Source organism: Mytilus galloprovincialis, chromosome 14 (assembly GCF_965363235.1).
Source record: "Mytilus galloprovincialis chromosome 14, xbMytGall1.hap1.1, whole genome shotgun sequence".
Classification (NCBI taxonomy): domain Eukaryota; kingdom Metazoa; phylum Mollusca; class Bivalvia; order Mytilida; family Mytilidae; genus Mytilus; species Mytilus galloprovincialis.
In genome coordinates this window covers 48,070,330-48,093,786 of record NC_134851.1, presented here as the reverse complement: position 1 = coordinate 48,093,786, position 23,457 = coordinate 48,070,330, and the positions used below count along the sequence as shown (strand labels likewise).

Below are 23,457 nucleotides of genomic sequence, written 5' to 3'. Positions count from 1 at the left end.
AGCAAAGTAAGATCTACAAATAAGTCAACATGACCAAATGGTCAGTTGACCACTTTAGGAGTTATTGCCCTTTATAGTCAATTTTTAACCATTTTTTCGTAAATCTTAGTAATCCTTTAGAAAAATCTTCTCCTCTGAAACTACTGGGCCAAATTTAACCAAACTTGGCCATAATCATCATTGGGGTATCTAGTTTAAAAAATGTGTCCGGTGACCCGGCCAACCAACCAAGATGGCCGCCATGGCTAAAAATAGAACATAGGGGTAAAATGCAGTTTTTGGCTTATAACTCAAAAACCAAAGCATTAAGAGCAAATCTGACAGGAAATAAAATTGTTGATCATGTCACAATCTATCTGCCCTGGAATTTTCAGATGAATCGGATAATCGGTTGTTAGGTTGCTGGCCCTGAAATGGTAATTTTAAGGAAATTTTGCTGTTTTTGGTTATTATCCTGAATATTATTATAGATAGAGATAAACTGTAAACAGCAATAATGTTCAGCAAAGTAAGATCTACAAATAAGTCAACATGACCAAAATGGTCAGTTGACCACTTTAGGAGTTATTGCCCTTTATAGTCAATTTTTAACCATTTTTCGTAAATCTTAGTAATCTTTTAGAAAAATCTTCTCCTCTGAAACTACTGGGCCAAATTTAACCAAACTAAGCCATAATCATCATTGGGGTATCTAGTTAAAAAAATATGTCCGGTAACTCGACCAACAATCCAAGATGGCCGCCATGGCTAAAAATAGAACATGGGGGTAAAATGCAGTTTTTGGCTTATAACTCAAAAACCAAAGCATTAAGAGCAAATCTGACAGGAAGTAAAATTGTTGATCAGGTCACGATCTATCTGCCCTGGAATTTTCAGATGAATCGGATAATCGGTTGTTAGGTTGCTCCCTGAATTGGTAATTTTGAGGAAATTTTGCTGTTTTTTTGTTATTATCTTGAATATTATTATAGATAGAGATAAACTGTAAACAGCAATTATGTACAGCAAAGTAAGAACTAAAAATAAATCAGTATGACCAAAATAGTCAATTGACCCCCTAAGGAGTTATTGCCCTTCATAGTCAATTTTTAACAATTTTCTTAAAATTTGAAGATTTTCAATAACATTTTCCACAGAAAGTACTGTTATAGAAAGAGATAATTGTAAGCAGCAAGAATGTTTAGTAAAGTAAGATCTACAAACACATCACCATCACCAAAACACAATTTTGTCATGAATCCATCTGTGTCCATTGTTTAATATTCACATAGACCTAGGTGAGCGACACAGGCTCTTTAGAGCCTCTAGTTGTTTTATTTTTTCAAATAAGAAGTAATTAGAACTCATGATTAAATATTGAAAATGTATTTTTTTTTTAATTTTATTTAAACACCATGCTATCATTTTTTAGCAATGAAAAATTGGCATGATCAGTATTGTTGTGTCAGATTGAAATATTTAAAAATTTCTTTTTTTACATATTTGTATTTTTTTTTTTTACCAATCACAAACTTTAACCAATTCTATTACAAATTGTTTCCAGTGTGATTAACTTTAAAAAAATCAGTAATGCAAATATTTTGTTCCGTATTTCAGGAGAAAAGGAAAAACTAAAAGAAGAAAAGGATGAAGAAATCAAGAAATTAAAAGATAAAATACAACAAGTATGTGACATTAAAGACCAAAAATATATCTTTGTACTCTTACCAACTGCACACAGACCTACATATTTGCTGCCAGTCTGAAATTCAATAACTTGTATCTCAACATTTTGATTATTTTAATTTAAGAAACAAAATTCTTACTCTGAATATTCTTCAAGTTACCTTCTAGATTTTTCTAGCTAAGAATAGTAGAATGGACTTCATTATGTTAATAAACCATATAATTTATTTGGAATATATAATGAACTTCAAATCTTTTGGAAAATTGTACAAATTGATAAAATATTGAACAAACTACTGTTATCATGGTTATGGATTTGGGTATCCACCAAAAACCATATTCCATTTAAAGAATATAGGGGTATGGAAAGGGAATTCTCCCCATCCCTCTCATAACCAAGAGAATTCAATCATTTTGCACACATGACAAATGTTTTAATGAGCATGCAAAAGGACAATTTCCCCATTAAATAGTTATCAGTTTAAAATTCTTTAATTTTGGGCATACAAAAAGGTATATATTTCATGTATTTGGACATTGGTCTTTGGTCGTCTATAGTTCTAGATCTGTTTGTTTGAATCATATGCACATCTTAACAAAGAAAACATGTTGTTTGTGAGGGGTGTTTGAAGTCCTTGCCAATTTCTCCAAAATCCCTTTAAATGGGATAGCCCTTACCACATTATTAAGAAAAAAGGATATGTTTTACATTGTCTTATCGGGGCCTTTTATAGCTGACTATGCGGTATGGGCTTTGCTCATTGTTGAAGGCCGTACGGTGACCTATAGTTGTTAATGTCTGTGTCATTTTGGTCTTTTGTGGATAGTTGTCTCATTGGCAATCATACCACATCTTCTTTTTTATATATGGGGTATCTATCTTTGACACAAAATCAATACATGCAGAACAACAACAAATAAAGGGACAAAAGCAAAGGAACAGCACTTTTATTGCTGTTTTTCATCTCAAAATCACACAGGCATTCTTATATTTGTATTTATTTGATTGCTTTTTTGTTGTAGCTAAATACTGATGAACAATCAGTTGAAACAACATTGTCACTTCTTCACCAGCGATATGAAAAATTAAAGACAGTTCTTCAAGGATATATAACGGTAAGATAATTTTATTGCAACTTATATCCTTAATCTCGGGCCTTGATGGCTAAGTGATCTAAATAGTTCCACAGAGTCCACTAGCCTATCAGCACTTGAGGTTGTGTGTTCAAATTAAGCTTACAGTAAGGTTTAAAAAAAATCAGAGAAATGTTTGTCTGAAAATATTTAGTGCTGTATTTTGATTGGACAAAAGAAATGCTATTTTTCACAAATTTTCTAGTTATTCAGATTGTTTTTCTTTGCCAGTGTATTTGTCATTTAATAGGAAATGCTGGGGTATTTTTTGTTATATATGGTAAAAATAAATATTTCAGTTACTATGAGATAGTGGTCAATTGTAATTAATCGTGAGAATCATTATAAGCTGTACAAGTATGTCTGACCGGGGTCACCTGAACTTGCCCTAATTTTTCAAAGTAAAGTATTCACTGTGAATGTTGGAGGCCATTTTAATAGGGCTTGTAAATTTTAAAAAAAAGTGATGATTGGTCTTGATATATATGACATTCCTCATCAGCATGATCAGGCCAAAATTAAAAATATGTTTGTTTCCCCTCCCCCCACCCGGGTAAAAAATAAGCCCCCGGGTCAAAAAATTATTTTCCACAAAAAAATCGAAATTATTTTTTTACTGGAAATAATTTGTTTCCATTTTTGGAAAGTGCTTGAAAGCAGAAGGATTGATAATCTAAATAAATACACTCAAATTGAGCACAAACAACTGATAAGTGGCATGGACTGGACAAGTCAAACCATTCATGTTACCATGCTATGACAATCACATCCAGTTAAAAAAAAAAGAAAAAAAAAAGAACCTGCCTTCCTGGTCTGTTTACAAAGGGTAGACCCGGGGGAGGGGAAACAGACATTCTTTTAAATGTGGCCTCAGTCAGTCATAGTGAAATATAATTAATGTGTTCATCCTCATTGAATATTTTAACATTGATCATATTTCAGAGTCAATGAATGTGAAGGTGAGGTTTTAAATTCTTAGTTTGTAAATTTATAGAATGAAGAAACCTTGAAGAAGTATGGAGATGAATGCACAGCTAAAGTGAAAGCTACAGAAGAGAAAATGCAGGCTTTGAAAAAGGATGCAGAAGCAAAATTACAAAAGTAGGTGGATTTTTTATTTTATTTATTTTTTTCAGTTGGAATTTACATGGTTAAAGTCATAAGAAACCTCAAATTAAAGAAAAATAATGCATATGTTTTAATAACTCAATGGATAGTTTTCATTATAAAACTTATGTACATATACTTTTTTCTGAAGAAAATTCTTTAATTTGTTCATATTTAGAAGAAGTTTACTTTATTTTAATTGCTTCCTTCCAGGAAGCAATTCCCCGACATATTTTCCATATGCAAAGTGACATCAGTGTGACCCATCTCGTTAAAATCCGGTGATCGCAATACGCATGGATGTCCTTAAAATAAACTATTATCTGATTGTACATGTTAAACACGTACTCAATATGCACACTTTTTTGTTGTTTGTTGACAAACTTCGGCTTCAAAACACAAACTTTAATTACCTGCCATATTTTCACAACAACACTGACCAATTGAAAAAAAAATGATAAAATCGTGCACAAAAGACTAAGTTTATGATGTTTGAATGCATTGGTTCAAGAATTGGAATAACATTATTTTTCACTGGTCACTCGTTTATTATGACTTTAACAATATTTTTATAATATCATTTTATCGTCTTCTTTTAAAACATTTCCTTTCTACAAACCATCAAATGATTCATGAATATCTTGATATTTTTGAATCCTCATATTCATTCAAGGAAAATCATGTTTGCATACAAATTGAAATTATAAAAACATTGCATCAAAGAAAATTCAATGCAAGGCCTAAGCCTATCGAGTGCCCAAGGCAATCAGATTTTTATCTGGGCGAATATTTTATCATCCTGATTGCCTAGCTGAGGACAGTAAGATATTTTAAAGTGAATTCCATTTCTACCCATTCCCCTAGGATATAAACAAAAACGCATAGTCTAATCAAAGTGGGAAAATTAAAATGAGAATTTTCAGCAACCAGTAACTTCATTTTAATGACCACAGTCAGATAACTAAAAAAAGTTTTTGGTGCAAAGTCAAGATTTGATATAGACCCCCTTCTCTAAATACATGTTCTCACCTCTCTTAAAAGACTCTTTTAAAGCTGTCACAATTATCTCATGATTGTTTATTGTTTTTTCCTAAACATTATGGTTGTCAAAGGACTCAACAGTCATTACAAGCCTGCTTTTTTAGGATAACTTGTCCAGGCATCGTCTGTATACTATAAAAACAAAACGCAAAATCTTGTAAATAAATATCAACATATATAGTTTGCTGTCCATTCTTCAATGAATTGTAATTGATAAATACTATAATTTGAAAACCTTGATTTGAAATATCATTTAATGATACATGGGAACAGCCATGTCAAAATGTAAACAGGAAATTCAAATTGAAGGGAGACAATTTTGGTGGAAATGTACTAAAATCAGTAATGTCAAGTCTTGTGATATATTTCTGGGGATGATAATTAAAATATTATAAAGTTATGACATATATATCTTTACCGGTTTCAATAACTACATATAGAATAATCTAAAATTGTTTTATTACTATATGAAAAGTACTTTCAACCTTTTTGATTTAATAATTTTTTTCTTATTTGTATAGAGCTAATACTGAAAACGAAACATTGAAATCAGAGGCTGAGGCTGAAGGATCAAAGTTGAAAGTTGCTTTGAAGAGGAAAGAGATGGAATGTCAACGTAAAGAAAATGAAAAACAGAGTCTACAGTCACAGATAGAACAAAAGGTAATTTTTATCTTAGTTTTCTAATTGAAGGTAGACAGTTTTCACTGGGCATTCCAGCTTCCTCCAACAAACAGCACAAAAGAGACACTTAAAAGTGCTGTAATTGCCAACCATCAATCAATTTTTTGTCATTACCAAGGTTGATTTGGGGTATGGAAAAATAGAAACTTGGACAGTAGTAGGTTTGGTATTTGTATTTAAGTGCTCGACTGAATCTGATTGGTGTAGTGATGATCTTTATAATATCTGTTAACTTTAACAATTAGAAACATAGATTCCATCACTGCAAAGATATTTTTCACTCGAGACATTTAATTTTAATATTTTAAGCGTAACGCTTGCACAAAAGTTACAGTGGTGGAATCTGTTTCTATAATGATTTTTGTCCTTCCTTTTGCATAAAGTTGTGATGTCATCTGGCATGTTTGTCATTTTACTTGACATTACAATGGGAAATTTCAGAAGAAAGCAAGAAAATTTGATTTCACTTTAAACTTAGACCAATTATTTAAGAAATGTGAAAAAAAGCATAAGAAAAAAACATATATCCTTTGCCAGAGCAAGAATTGATAGATTATAGACTCCTGCACTTTTAACAATCAATAAGACGCATGCATCAATTCATTGGTTACTGTCTGTCATTTGTTCTACATTCATTGTTTTTTCATAAATACAGCTGTTTTCTTTCGAATTGTATTTAAACTTGGGTGCCTAATAGCTAACTTGACAGCACCCGGTTTAAGGCCATACTGTGGCCTGATGTTGTTTTATGTCTTCCAAAATTGCAACTTTTTTTTTGTTGGCGTGACCTTTTCCATAAGTTTTTTGATTATCCAATGTAAAAGTTTATAATAAATAAACTCCTCATAGATACCAGGATTAAATTTTGTATTTACGCCAGACGCACTTTTCGTGTACAAAGACATTGTTATCAGTCATTTCTGATTCATAGATAAAAAGTTTTACAAACAGATTCAACGATCACATTGAAATTTTATCAATTGCCTCTCATCCATCAAACTTCTTATTACTGCAATGTGCAATTGTGTTTGTCTTCTGTGTACACAACTATTTCTAATCTAATAATTACTTTGAAATGATTTTCTTTTCCTTTTCAGATACAAGAAAATACAGAACTAACAAGTTTATGTGATGAACTTTTATCAAAAGTGAAATAAACACTGTAGTCAATATTCATAATAATCAGTACAATTATTTTGAAGATCCTGCACATAGTCATAGTTTACATTTGGCAATATAGCTCAAAATGCTGTTTTTTATATGACTTGCACATAATAAGCCACGTTTATTTTTAAACATCAGTTTTGATTTAGGTTGCGTATGTGTGAGTATGATTTGGGTAACTCGAATTAGTTATGAACCAAATTTCATGCATAATGTGAGTTGTTAAATAAGCTGTTTTTTTATTGCAAAGTGCAATATTGCTTTTGCCAATCAGTATAAAGCTCCAATACCAGGCAAAAAAGAATGGAAAGTTGAAATTTTTTTTAAACCTGTCACTATGCCATACTGGTTGGATTGTCTCTATCAAAGCATGCTTTAATGTAAAATTAATAGATCATTTCTGATTTCTGTCTTTCTTCTTTCTTCTCTCTCTTCTTGATTTTTAAATTATTTTTGTTGATATTGTTGCTCATATATTTAGTGCTTTATTTGATTATTTTCTGCATATTTAAAGATATCCATGTAGTTGTGAATTTTATACAAATAATTAGGAAATGTTGATGAAAACAAGTCAGAAGATCTTGTTTCATGTTCACAATTCTTTGCTTTGTATAATATTATATGACATCGAAAAAAATGATCTGACATGATTTAAGATTTGAACTTTAAAAAAACAGGTTTTGATCCTTACATAGAATTGTGATACTGGGACAGGGCCTGGTATATTCTTGATTTTATAACTTAATGTTGTGCAATTAAATATAGATATTTAAAAGTATAAAGTAATATCAAATGAAGTTTCTTGTTATAGTTTTACATGGACTCTTTCATGAAGGAGTGGATGAAGGGAAAGGGTCAGTGATTTTTATGCCCCATTTATGGGCATTATGTTTTCTGGTCTTTGCATCCATCCTTTGGTTTGTCCGTCTGTCCAGCTTCAGGTTAAAAATTTTGGTCAAGGTAGTTTTTGATGAAGTTGAAGTTCAATCAACTTTACATATGTTTCCTATGATATGATCTTTCTAATTTTAATATCAAATTAGAGTTTTTTACCCCATTTTCACGGTCCACTAAACGTAGAAATGATGGGGCATCTGTGTACTGGGCACACAGCTTTGTATTCTCTTACCATTTAGGTATTTTTTTTCTATCCTGTGTACAAAAAATGCCCAACTTTTTCTCATTTTTTTAAAAATTTTAGCCAATTTAGTGTTTTGGTGCATCATTCTCGTTATGCAAAACCAATCCAGACCCTCTTTCGTTTTTGATCAAAGATGTGCCTTTTTGCTTGCGTATAGCATATGGGTCATTTTCAAAAATTGTCGAATTTTCAGTACACCCATGCTAAAATTTGTATTTCTAATGGAAATTTCAGTTGTAATGGTTTAAATGAAAGCTTGTCGAATTTGTGATTCAGAACATTAATAATAAACACACATTACATCTATTTTGATAAGATTAAACTGCATTTAAGTCCGATTTTGGGGGTATTTGTGTGCGTACATTGTCAGAAAAACACATTTCAAATGATTTTTTTCCGATTTTCTGATCGCCTTGATATCTGCAAACGGGACTTTTTAAGAACGTTAATTATAATTCTAACGAAAAATCGTAGCTTCTTTATAATTGTATGTAACAGATTATCTACAAACTAAATTCAATCAGCGTACAGGAGGTTCATGTCTATCCTGTTACCGCTACTTAAATCAGTCGTTAAATTATTCTCCCTATGAATATTGAATCAGTCAGTGTTGATTTCAAAAATGCAAAGTAATCTTTACATTTAAAACGCCTCGTTTCCTGAACGACAGTGTAGAGAAAAGAAATTTCAAGACATTTAGTGAAAAAAATAGAGCGTACTTTTTTTTCATGTCTGTGCTGTTACCAATCATTTTGATTAATTACTCTAACAGTATGGTTGTAAAAAGTGCAATAACGTGTTGGAAACCAAATTCACAATAGAAAACCATAATCACTTCACCAAAGGGAGTAGTTATTTCACAACAGCAATCAAAAATGAAGAAATTTGTCTATCCTGTTATGTCTATCCTGTTACTATGGTTGCTATGGTTACAGTAACAGGATAGACAATTATAGACAAAAACGTCGTTAATTTTTTTATCTTAACATGTAGGTGGAAAACGAATGAAATATTTCATTGTTTGAACTCATCTTAAGGTTATAACGTCTTAATCTTGCCAATTAAGCATTTGCAGGTGCAATACTGATATCGGTAACAGGATAGACAAAAAGGTAACAGGATAGACTTTTATATAGTGATATATCAGAAACGTACGTTCCTGTTACCAACGAAATAAAGAGAAAAGTAAATTAACTTATGAGGGATTTACTTGATGTTGGGTTTATTTGAAAGGGTGAAAAAAGGCCGAACAATATAAATTGCTATCTTAGACTTGCATTACTGGTGGTAATTTTTACAACCTTTGAAAACCAATTTTTAGAGCCATTTTTCAGTACAACCTAGAAAATTGGCAAACAATCTATTATTTTACAGAATGAATATATATAGAAGTTTATTCTCTTGAAAACCATCTAATTGGTAACGTAAAACAAGCTTAACATTTTATCTAAACCTTTTCTTAATAACCCAAAATTTCTTTTGAAAATGGTAACAGGATAGACAAAATATTGTACCACCGATCAAAAAATGTTTCAAGATATTCTTGTATGAAATCATTAAGATTGCATCTTTTAATATGTTGTTCTTAAAGTACTGTTTGTTTTGATTTGCTTATGTAGAAGGTTGTTTGAATAAGTAACTTTTAATAAATTTTTCAATTTCGAAATTCGACATTTTTTGAAAATGACCCATATATGAAAAAGTGTTATAACGATTGGAAACAAAACCAGATAACTTAATTATTGCATGTAAGTTTATAGAAAAAGTTCTGAATGTATACTACAGTGTATTTATTTATTTTCTTGGGTACCAATTTTCGTGAATTAAAGAAAAGTTCCATTTTCGTTGATTTTTGAATGTGGTTTTGCTTTCAGCAGCACATACTTCTATGGAGCATTTGTAATTCATTGAACATTAAGATTAGAGGTTTCCCTATACACACAAAACTGGAGAATTGGAATCCAAAGAATAGTGAATCTACTGTATTGTTGAAAACTTAGTCTTTTACATAGTTTAATGAGTATTTTGTGATATGCAATCTATTGTAATCACATTTATATCTAACTTCTTATGTCTTTTATAAACATACAAAAAAGTTGATATCAGCACATGTACATTGTAAACAAATGATTTGAGGAAATAAATGTAGAAACATGTAGTTTTTGAATGACTTTGTAATACAATTTGGGGCACTATGGGGGGAAAAGCAAAATAACAAAAAAACAGAACTGCAAGGAAAAATCAAATCTCAAACAAATCAAATGAATGGGAATCAACTGGTATATTTTAGACTTGGTACATTTCCTTATGTAGAAAATGGTGGAATAAAATCTGGTTTTATAGGAAGCTAAACCTCGCACTTGGATGACAGTTGAATAAAATTACATTATATTGGCAACTATGTGTGAATAAAACAAACAGACATAATAGTTAACAAGAGGCTGTCAGAGCGACAGCAAACCAGATTTATTAACATTTATTTGTGTCCTAGCATTTTTCAATATCACAAGGACCATAGCAGATGAACAGTGATAGTGAAAATCGTCAACATTAAATTTGACCACAATTTTGTCATCAGTAAAAACATATTAAAAAATTGAAAAGCTTTGGTTGAATGGTTCATGAGTAAATGCAACAACATGACTGGAAACATAATTTTTCCATCTTTCAAGAACCATTACTCCTGAAAGGTAAAAGTAAAAATCGTCATTATTGAACTTGACCTCCATTTTGTCAACATTTGTCTGCCGCCCGTCGTACATCCCCAAATCAATAACCTTCACTTTAATCACAAAAAAAAAAAACCAGTTAAAAATGCAAAAAATAAGTATACAGCAGTCAACATTGCGTTATAATCTTAATCACTATAAAGACAAACAAATATGTAAACAAAGAAAAACAAAATGGTATATATAGACAAAACAGCAATAAATGAAAGACAAGAATACAAAAATGACCACAGCAAAATAACACATTGCCGGGATGCATATGTCAAGTAACCACAAAGGATATTCAAACAACTTTCTGTATATTAAGATGTTTCTACCCCACTAGTGGCACTAAAAGTTTTGCTCGTGACAAGTATACATCTGATGATAAGTAAGGAATAAAGGATAGAAGTTATGGGTACACCTAGTGAATACTGGCAATTCGTTTGTTTTTTGTTTATTGAGGGACAGTTGTATTTCCATGGCTTTAAAAAGTCTGCACATAAGCCTATAGACTTAATTTAAATGCATTCCAACAAACAATAACGAATCCAAAGTATATCAATGTTTATCTGAAAGTTAATGGGAAAAAGTGATGTCATTGTGTGCCAAAATTTTGAAAAGAAAACCTAAATTATACCTTGTTTTAAATCAACAAAACCCAGATAGGAAACACGTTGTTTGGAATAAAAAAGCTGTCAATTGGGGACATATGTGGAAAGTTGATATAAAAATGCATAATTACACCTTATGTAAGAATCCTGGGTTTTGATTGGTTGATAGCCAGTTTATTTTTCACCAATTTACTGTAATCAAATGAATATCTTTTTTAACACCGCCGGGGTATATGCAAAAAGGATATGGCTTTCTTACCCTCTCTGTCGTGGTATTTGCCAAAAACTACTCTATCCGACTGGACGCTTGTAACGTCACAATCATCAATGCGTTATGAAAACATTAACATTCTGTGTAATTAAACAGATGTAGCATGTTCTTGAGGGGTATTTGTGAAAAATACCAGTCTTGAAAATGAATTTCCTTCGTCTTACGGCTCACTAAATTTAACATTCTCTCGACAAGTATTTTTCTCAAATACTCCTCATTAACATGATATATCTGTTCAAAATTCACTATGTGGTACTGAAGACCTCTTGTGTTTTTGAGTTTCGAATGATTGATGTCTGTTTGTCCGTGTTCATTTGACCTTAATGTCGTTTACATGGATAATTGAAAATGTTCAGTATATATGATGTGTGTAGTAAAACCTTCACTTCACGGTCTATATAAATTCATCATGACAAGTAAAGTACATTTCTTCGTGAACATTAGGCTAACTGCTGATCTGTGTTAACAGTTAAAATTATTTCTGTTTTCCATTACTCCATTTTTATGCACTCGGCTTGAGAGGAAAATTCTTCAAAATTTTGTAAGTATTATATAGATAGTTGGACCGGGATTGATTAACCTGGTTGATCGTATATCAAAGTTTGTGAATCAAATATATTTTTTTTTCGTGGAAAATTTTCAACTGATTTTGTTCATTAGACTCGGAAATGGGCTCGACCTGAACATGCATAAAGTTTTGCCACTGAACGGTAAGCAATCAAGAACCTATGAATCAATCGAAATGGAGTTTTTAAGCCTTAAGCATTCTCGGAAAATTGAATAAAAAACACATACAATTGAGAATTGAAATAGGTAATGTGTCAAAGAGACAACAACCCGACAAAGAGCAGACAACAGCAAAAGCTTCAATCATCAGAGGAAAGTCTTGCCAAACTTACGGAACAAACATCACACATCAAACAATATTCTTCTGATATAGAGGTGTTTCTTGGAACGTGACAGGGTAATAAGACGATCGTTGGCGGAGACGGAATCCATCGAAAATGCTATTTGCGCATCTAAAGATTATGAATTGAAAATACATATCAATAGTATTATCGCAAATCTGTCGAAAAATGTTCAAGATTATGGCCAGATAAAGATTTCAGAAAAAAGAGCCAATATAGATTTCGGAGATCCCAAAACAAATCTAGAACAGATAGTGATCATTGTCCAAACACCAAGAAAAATCTAACATACGGCTGCAGTTAATCAAAACATTTAGAAAACCAGTGAGGGAAAAGAATGCCGAAATGAATATAACTGGTTGCGTCATGTTGTGTAATGGACATCTACTAAGGGTGAATTGCGCAGGTAAATCTTAAATTGAGTATACCAATAATGGTGAACATATTCGTGAAATTCTGGTCTCTAGTACGCCTTTTGGTATTGCGGTCATAAATCCTCAATTGTATTGTTGTGAGCTACGATAACGCAAACCTTTAAACAATAATAAAATACATTACTTTCAAGGTCGAAAAGAAAATCCGTTTTACTAGAACTGCTAGGGGAATATCTCAAGAGAATGTAAGAATGTATGTTGTAAGTGGAAATGCTTCAATACAAGTCCTGGATTATCAGGGAGACAAATAGAATCACTGAAAATTGCATCGTATAGTGTAATGAACCTCACTACTAACAGAGACAAGATATTCTACACAGACTACAACAGTAATAAAATTCTTTGTCTTATGAGCGGAGAAGAGTTGTGGCAGTTTAAATGCGAATCCATTTATTATGAATTGTTTGACATTTATAATAATGATGTACGAATCATGCGCGTAGCTACGCTTACGTCAAAACGCCCGGGCGTACACTTGAATTTGAAAATATTTTTTTTTTATCTAAAAACTGGTCAAAAGCACATGAGTCTTGTGCTTGTCTCTTCAATGGATTGTAATTTTCAATAAAAAGGGACTAAATTTACTTTAATCAAATAGTTCATTTTATATATTTGTTCCAATTTGCTGTAAAAGTCTGAACTTACTGTGAATTCTGCGAACTTTTTTATATTTAAAGCAATTCATTATCTGCTGAGATTCGATATGCGGTTTGCATTGTTGTCGAGCATGTGACTTATGTCGCAAAAGCCAGACAGCGTCGTCAGCGCCGTCAATATTTAGGTTCCGAATGTGGACAAAGTTTTTTTTAATGACTCTCTGTTCAAAAAACTGTTTATGATCAAAAGAGTATCCAGTGCAATATAATAATGCAATTATTTCTTTAATTTTCCCCACTTTTTACGGATAAAAGGTCTTTCTTTCTGCAATTAATAAGTGGTCACAGTTTGGATAATTTTTTTTTTATTTCTTAATTACATTAACTACTTGTCGAACCTTCATCGAATTTTATGAAAATTTGAAAGAAGTTTTTTCTACGGTTAATGTCTAAAGCAAAATTTTGAAAGCATCTGTTTTCGTTCATTTTTCTGTTCTTTACTGATAGCTGGATTTTTCCTTGCGCAATTAATTGTTTTACATACTCAATTTATAAACCTTCATAAAATGTGATATATTGGCACACGTCTAGATCAAGAAAATATAATAAAAAAAAATGTTGATTTTTTTTTAAATTCCTGGAAAAGACTGGTAAATTGATTCACTTCTTATGGAAAAAAATCGTGTTTCAGAATTTTTTTATATTCAGTGGCATCTCTAAGAAATATTTTTTTCGTGTTCATTAAAAGGTGCTTTTGTCGATTGTATGTTCACTCACGACTTTAAACAATTTGAAAGTAATATTGGTTTGAACGTTTTCTCTAAAACTAATGTCCGTTAGCTTCCAATTAACACGATGAATAAGTTCTCAAAATTAAACATAATAACATACCATTTAAATTCCAAAGCATGTTACTATCAATGATTTTTTACTGACAGGAATGGTGTGTCATTCTCGATAACTCTATCGCTTTCGGGGCTCCGTCCCCTCGAACCCACTACCAGCAGGGGGTTGGCATTGAGCGGTTTGTCATCCCTTTATACTCCTCGCCAAGGTTCGAGCGTACACGTAAATATGACCAAGCTACACCACTGCGAATTTCATAGATATCTTCGATCACTTTACAGACACCAACACAATCGTGTTAATCGTTATGGAATATCCATTTCACAGATGACAAAGTCGCAGTCTGATAAATATTACAAAACCTGTAAATTAATTGCATACTGTTCAAATTTATAATCGTTTAACAATTAAGTTGATGTGTTTGTTGAAAACGATTTGTCAGAAATTAAAAATTTTCTTTCGTGTCTCCAGGCATATACGATGTGATGTGATGGCTTCAATAAACTAAGTTACACTAAAAAACACAGTATGACAGATTGTAATTCTGCATAAAATGAAAACTAAAAGTCAGGATAATCGTTTTACAAAAAAAATGAAAAAAAAAACACATGAACAATTTTGATTGATGATAGCTATTTGTAGTCAGTATTGCTATATTTAACTCGTTTGCACTTTTCATCTCATATGCTGTATAACATAGAAAGAGGAGACGTCTGAGTGTGTAATTCAATTACTTTGTTAACTACGTGATATGTATTCAATACTAGAAAGACATTTTACAACGTTTTTGTAACATAACTGTAACACATGCTATGTAATATCCATCACTTCTTTGTAGTCAAGTTCATTACAATGTTAAGTATGACGACCATGATGCCGGTTTTGTTTAGTATGACGACCTTGTTGCCGGCTTTGTTTAGTATGACGACCATGATGCCGGCTTTGCAGATGACTGCTAATATTTCATCAAACACCCTTTCAAATAGCACGGAACTTTTATCGAGTCTAGGTCATCGAAAACAAAAGGATGAAACACAAAAGGACCAATTCAATATTACCACTGACAGTTATAACTATGACCAAACAATCAATAGACTCACAAGGAGAAATGATAGAATTCGGAAAAGAACCAAAAAGGAACGGAAACCAAAACCGAAGCAAATTAAACTTAAAAAACCATACCGTTTTAATAAGGTATGGCTGTTTCCTACACATTGGATTACCTATGTTATGACTGTTTTGGCATTAGAGATTATATGTGTAAATAGTTTTATAGTGTATGTGTTCTTACAAAAGCAAAATGTATCTCCGGTTACTGTGTTGCTTATATTTTTAGCAGTTTCCGATGCCATTACTGCTGTTATCATGTCAGGGCTAAACTTGTCCGTTTTTATAACTGCGAAAGGTGATTTTGATTTTAAAGAAGATAAACTACGTTATAAATTGCCGTATCCTCTTTGTATACATGTGAATATAGCATACACAGTTGGACGGGCTTTTCATTTTGCCTCAGTGTTACTAACTGCTACATTGTGCCTGCAAAAAGCCATCGTGTTCATGTGTCCATTTACAAACAGTTTTAATACACGGAAGTCAATGATCATATCATGTTTAATTATTGTGGTATCTATCATTTTATATATTCCGGAAGCCATATTTAGATATGGAATATTTGGCAAAAAAAGAAACGGATATTGTATTAATACAGATAAAAACTTAGAACGGTTTACCTCAAAGTTGAATGAATGGTCCTGGTGGGTAATTTTTGTTATATATGTAGTAATGCTTACCTCAGTATTGCTATCCACAATTTACATTTGCTTCAAGCTTACATGTCTCAGGCGTAATTTGCCATGGAAAGATACAACAGTTACTCAAAGAAAACATCGAAGGTCTGCATTACTAGTGATTTTAATATGTGCCGTGTTTATTCTTTCGGAAATAATGAATGTAGTTGTTATCATACATGATGTGTCGACTAGTTTCTTACTGAATAAAGACGTAAGAAATTTCTTCAGACGATATAAAGCTTTTAGCCTTGAAATTGGTTTTACTATGAACTTCATTGTTTATCTTCTGATCAGTGAGCAAATACGAAATGAAGTTTGCAAAAGTTTTCGAAAACTTTTAAATCGATGTACTCTGAAAAGTGGCTAGATAATATGCCGATAACCACGATAATTCGACATAATGCGTCCTTAAAATATAGCATTGAAGTGTTCATATAATACATTTTGCAAAGTGACTAATTGATTATATTTGATAACGATATATTTTCGTCAATTGTATTTGTTCGTTGTGAGAGTTCTTTCTTCGATAATTTTATACATTGAGATGATTATATGATATTTTTGACAAACATAGAAAATATTAGTTCAACAATGTTTTTGTGAAGCCTATCCTGAAATCTTAGTAGTGTATAGAGTATTTTTTGTTGTCAAGAATTAGTAATATTTTGTAATTAACATGTAAACTATTGTCTGCTATTAATTTAAAAGTGTTTTGCAGACTTAATTATAGTTAATAGTGTATCTTTCTATGTTGTGATGTAATTCTATTGTTTCAGATAAGGTCGAAGGTTAGTACCTATTAAAACGTTTAAACCCACTGAACCTATTTGCATTTGTTCTATGTCTGGAATAGGATGTTCAGAAGTGTCGTTTGTTATATCTTCTTATATATCTATGTTAGATGTTTCGTCTACCGTTAAGGATGGGTAAACATTTCAAAGGGAAATCATCGATGGACAAGGTTTTCAAAATCATGAGTTACAAAAAAAAAAACACTCAATGGTTCGTGATTCTCGAATCAAAACATTGTAAAATTACATCAATTCATAGATTGAAAAATTTGCACCTAGAAACTACAACATGTGCCCACTCTGGATTCACTTATATGTGATGCTGCTTAGCTAAACATTATTCCTGACAGTGTTTCAACACGTTTACAGGTAGCTTACGCATCAGCGTTGTTTACGCCGTTACATACATTATGTTTTATTCACTTCTGATACCATGGAAATCAGCTTAAACCCCTCATTTACCCTACTTCATACCAACATTTTATGCATTCAATACATGACTGTTATGTCTAGATATTCACAAAATTAAATTTAGTTTCGTTATGAAATATATGTGGTACAGAAGACCACGGGTATGTCTACCTCTGTATAAAATTCTATTATTTCCCTTATGCAAATGGCGTGTTACAGGTAATAACAAGTAGGTTCTAGTAGTCGTAGCAACCGTCCTGTCCTTATTTTATCGTTTATGACATCATCGATGTCACGTGTTACAGGTAATTACAAGTATGTTCTGGTTGTCGCAGCAACTGTTCTGTCCTTATTTTATCCATTATGACATCATCTGTTGTGACGTATCACTGTTTGTGTTTCTACCATGCGCAATACACCTAGTTACACATATGTTAATGTCATTGATCTTTCAACTCGTCTGAGATACAGGTTTCGTAGAGGTTCTGTTTTTGTCTTTTTTTTTGTAAATTTTCTATTTTGTAGACTACAAATTTTTTTTCCATCGTTGTTTATATGATATTCAACTATTATCTCTAATCAAATAAGATATTACGCTGAATTTGTGATGTTGGTAAGAAAAAGTGTTTCGATCGAAATTATGCTTCAAACCACAACAACTGTTAACACTTGCGTGGCCAGATAGGTTTTTCAAGTCAAGGCACTGTACCAATATTTTTGACATTTTTACTTATTGTGTCTGTTTGTTTTGTTCACGCATTGTTTTCAATGAAATATAATTTGATGCGACTGTCATACAAGTGAGAGGTTTACCTAGCTATAAAACCAGGTTCAATCCACCATTTTCTACATAAGATAATGCAGTACCAAGTCAGGAATATGTCAGTTTTTATCCATTCGTTTGAGGTGTTTGTGTTTGATTATACTTTATACATACCAAACTTACAGATATTTTTTTTTAATTCTGTATTCCTATGTTTGTGTGATTAAATTTGTTTTGAATTTCACTTTATTCGTTATAAACAGTTATAGAGCATCAGTGGAAAACTTTAAAGTCGAATTATCTAATTTCAACATACTGATATACGAGCCTTCGGCGAGTGTTTTGTTACTATTTGAATTAAAAATTGAGAGTTAATATCAGCTGATATCGAACTTCAGCAATTGAGGTTAAATTAATTTCTCTTATGGTCAACACTTCAATATGTCCTATTAAGCTTGATCTAGGCTTTTGTACATCCCAGTAAAACGTCCTATGACTTTTCCGGTGTCAAATTTCAACATCAGATATTATTGTAAATTTTATGTTTTATACATGTACACTTCAGAATGTAATAAAAAAAAAAAAAAAGAAGATTGTAAGGTAAAATGTGATTTGTATATTATTGAAGAAACCACAACGTATTTTGACATGGACGAAATTACATCGGATTACCCCTTGAAAGTCATCATTGACCTAAAGAATAGTCAATGGCAATGTCATACTATCTTCTTGTAATGCTGTATAAGCCAAATAGATAAACATAGATTTTCGTATCACTTTTTCGTTTTATCTTCATGCAGTGTGATACAAGAAATATCTATTTTTTACAAAATAAAAAGAAAAAAAAGGTCAAAACCATAAGACAACAGCTAATATTACACAAATAACTGAACAGTATATTGTCCAATTTCTCTTTCTCTCTATCGAATATCAAATTTAGTCACATAATTATGTCGTATAGAGGGATCTATCAATATTGTATAAATATTTTAAATACATTTTCCTCGGGTTCAATCTAGAAATAGTATCTTGATTTTCCGCCATTCTGAAGTAATTAAGTCACCATCACGCAGTTGGGGTGACATTCTAGTATTGTACGTTTTTTTCATATTATTATTTATTTTTCTTCACTCTTTTGTCCAGCTTATATCTTAGAATTGGATAAACCAATTGTTACCACAATGTTAACCAGCATGTGCAGATTTGCAATCAGGGTATGGCATTTTCAAGATGGCTACCGTTGCCATGGAAACTGTTGAAATGCGAAAAAAGTCTAAATTCAAAATCTTTCATTTTAAGACCGATCTGGAAGATCCTTATAGAAATGTCACCTGTTATGCCTAGATGTACAGACAATATTTAGAAGTCTAAAAATTGCAGCCAATGTCTAGAAGCAGGGTGAAAGTTTTACATTGGCTATGTAGAAAAAAAACACATTAAAGCTGCATTTCCTTAAAGAAATTAGGCATTACCCGATAAAACCTAAAAGATATCATAGCACGCGTGTTTAGAATTTGGAAATGGTTACTGTTACGATGGAAACAGACAAAAAAATCAGATTTTACGAATTTTCACAACAGTGTTAAATGTCATGTGAAAATACACGCCCAACTTCGGAATTTACAAAATGGCTGCCGTTACCATGCCAATACAATGCGATAAAAGGTTGCTATCCGTTATTGCTAGCAATTACAAACCAGTTAGAATTCGTATTGTGAGCAAAAAAAATATCTGAGATTCAAATAATGAATATCATGTTTATAGGGAATGCTACATCAAAATGTATTTCATTACTGCAATAAGTGTGTCACGATATTTCTTCACTCGGGAAAATTCAGTTTCAATATTTAAAGTGCGAGGTGTATCTCCTCATAATATTTAACTGTTGAGAGTGGATAAATATCGTAATACACGAGTTTAAGCTGTGAAATCTGTTTCCCTCATGATTTTTATACTTCCATTTCAAACGTTTGCAGAAAGTTGTGTTCTTTTTGTGGCGTCATCAGGCAAGGTTGCATTTTTAGGACATCACAACAGGAAATTCAGAAGATATCAAGGAAATTTAACTTCATAATTAAATTTCGACTTATCATTTGCTGAGAACTTATTTTTCAGTAGTGATGAGAAATATTTTTCTCACACCACTCAGGAAAAGTGAAAACAGCACAAACTTTAGAGAAACATAACTTGACGATAATCATCTATCAGAGCAACAAGATTTACACACAATACCATTTTTTAAGTTAGTTATAATATTGGTATTGCAAAGGATACGTTGGAGAATAAGATTGATTGTCATTTGTTAAAACATATATAAAAAAATGGATAACAAATGTCATATTCCTGATTTGGTACAGACATTTTCGTAAGTAGAAAATGGTGGATTTAATCTGGTTTAATAGATAGCTAAACAACTTACTTGTATGACAGCTGCATAATAAAGGCAACGGTAGTATACCGCTGTTCCAAACGCATAAATCGATAGAGAAAAAAAAACGAATACTGGTTACAAACTTAAACTGAGGGAAACGCATCAAATATAAGAGGAGAACAACGACACAACAGAAATACAACATTAAAATGTAACACACACAGAAACGAACTATAATATAACAATAAAATTGAGAATGGAAATGGGGAATGTGTCAAAGAGACAACAACGTTAACCCGACCAAATAAAAAACAACAGCAGAGGGTCACCAACAGGTCTTCAATGTAGCGAGAAATTCCCGCACCCGGAGGCGTCCTTCAGCTGGCCCCTAAACAAATATATACTAGTCCAGTGATAATGAACGCCATACTAATTTCCAAATTGTACACAAGAAACTAAAATTAAAATAATACAAGACTAACAAAGGCCAGAGGCTCCTGACTTGGGACAGGCGCAAAAATGCGGCGGGGTTAAACATGTTTGTGAGATCTCAACCCTCCCCCTATACCTCTAATGCCCATTTTCTTTACTTGGTACATGACATTTAAAGAAAACAATGGTGGGTTGAACCTCGTTTTGTGGCATGCCAAACCTCCCGCTTTTATGGCAATGTTTAATATAGCATTAAAATGACAACATTACATAACAGAACTACAACACAAATAAATGGGAGAACATATAGGACAGAGAAACACACAAATTATACCTAACAAAATAAGAGAGAATTAGGATTGATTCAAGATTATAGATCTGTAATACTGATATTACATTTATTAATAACAATGAAAATTACAATACTTATTTATATCAAATTGTGGTAGTAATTAGATAGTTGCATAATATTCCATTATGTAAACAATAATGTGTGAACATAACAGACATAATAGAAAAAATGTCAAAAAAGGGTCACAGCAGTCAACATTGTGTTATAATCTTAAAAAGCTACAACAAACAAATATCTCAACAAATAAAAATAAAAAAAACATCTAAACAAAGCATATTAGTTTAACGATAGACAAGACTACACGAAATAACCATAGAACAATAACATAACGACAGGATGTGTTAGTGGTGTGTCCTCAAGAGGTATGTCCTCAACGAGTTTGAAGAAGTGCATATAAAATTTACCGCTACACTTCTCTGAAAAAACTCAGATCATTGTAACCTCCTCCTCCTCTTCGTCTCATCCCACATCCGCATACAAACAAAAAACATCAAATAAAAATGAAAAAAAAATGAAAACTAAGCAAGTATGATTTGAAAAAAAGTAAAATTAAAAAATACTGAACTTCATGGAAAATTCAAAACGGAAAGTTCCTTATCAAACGGCACAATTGAAAGCTCACTCAAACATGTGTCAAACACATGACACGAATGGGCGAATGGACAACAACTGTAATGTTCCTGACTTGGTACAGGCATTTTCTTAAGTATAAGATGTATGATAAAACCTAGTTTTATAGCTATACGAACCTCTCACTTGTATGATAGTCGCATACAATTCAATCATAGAGTCTGTTTTTCATGTTAAAGGTAAGCAGCACTAAACTTGTATAAGGGTGTAATGAAAACTGTAACAATTATAATTCCCTAAGTAGTCGAATGATCAATAGATCCTTATCGGAATTACAATTAATCAATTAATAATCCATGAAGTTTTCCTTAGACTTAATTGACTCTGGAAACCGAGCCAATGTTAGCAAGTAATAGTAACTTTTTCAATTATTTCAAATGTCCCAATGGATTAACCACATGTGATGTACAATAAGACGAATGTATTTTGGCACATATCAGATAGTTATCAAAGGTACCAGGCTTATAATTGAATACACCAAAAAAATTATCCTTCTTATCAAATATGCATATTTGGATAAATATTATTCAAACCAAATAGCATAATTGACATTCTAAAATGATTAATAAGCAAACATATATTGTCGGAATAAAAGAGGGACGAAAGATACCAAAGGGACAGTCAAACTCATAAGTCGAAAATAAACTGACCACGCCATGGCTAAAAATGAAAAAGACAAACAGACAAACAATAGTGCACATGACACAACATAGAAAACTAAAGAATGAACAACACGAACCCCACCAAAAACTAGGGGTGATCTCATGTGCTCCGGAAGGGTAAGCAGTTCCTGCTCCACATGTGGCACCCGTCGTGTTGTTTATGTGATAACAAATCCGGTAAATAGTCTAATTCAATAGGTCACATTCATGAAATAGAAGGGGATTGTAGTTACGACGTAAGGAAAATATTCGATATCATTTGTGAAACGGTTATTCCATAACGGTCAACCAACTCGTGATGGTGTCCGTAAATTTTACGATGGGATGATTTCAACTTCACCATTTGGAACTTTTGGTTTAATAGCTTCCTTATGAGCAGCAACCCTCTATCAAGAAAATCATGATAGGAAATGCAAGCACGGGAATATCGTATCAATTGGGAGATATATACCCCGTATGCAGGTGCTGCTGGAATGTTGCTACTTAGAAATGGAAAGTTCACAATTGGAAAGCTGAAATCATCTCTTTTGTCATTAAGTTTTGTTTTCAACCGACCCTCATTGTCAATTTCTAGATGTAAGTCAAGATATGAGGCCGACTTAACTGTATCTGTAGTATCCTTTATCTCTAGTTCGATGGGATAGATGCGTTCCACTTAGAATTATTTAGTGAAAGAACATCATCTATATAGCGGAAAGTAGAGTTAAAGGATATCGCTAACTTCTTATCTTTCGTTCTAAGAAGTTCCTGCATGAAGTCAGCCTCATAATAATAAAGAAACAAGTGGGCAAGTAAAGGGGCACAATTTGTTCCCATTGCAATGCCGACAGTCTGTTGAAAAACACGTCCTCCGAACGTAACACATATGTTGTCAATCAAGAAATCAAGCATTTGATAATATCAATTTCAGAGAATTTTTTGTTTGAATTAGAGTAATCCTTT

The 23,457-nt window shown here is 32.1% G+C and overlaps 1 protein-coding gene across 1 annotated transcript in view; it reads left to right on the top strand.

The window, feature by feature from the left end:
* LOC143058105 (uncharacterized) overlaps positions 1-10,094 on the top strand; it is a 59,732-nt gene extending 49,638 nt beyond the window's left edge. Inside the window, exons 13-17 of the mRNA XM_076231567.1 lie at positions 1,597-1,664; positions 2,689-2,781; positions 3,794-3,900; positions 5,469-5,610; positions 6,729-10,094. Coding sequence (XP_076087682.1) covers positions 1,597-1,664; positions 2,689-2,781; positions 3,794-3,900; positions 5,469-5,610; positions 6,729-6,788 — 470 coding nt within the window. The 3' untranslated portion in view covers positions 6,789-10,094. The remainder of the gene's footprint in view (positions 1-1,596; positions 1,665-2,688; positions 2,782-3,793; positions 3,901-5,468; positions 5,611-6,728) is intronic.
* The last annotated feature ends 13,363 nt before the right edge of the window (positions 10,095-23,457 follow it).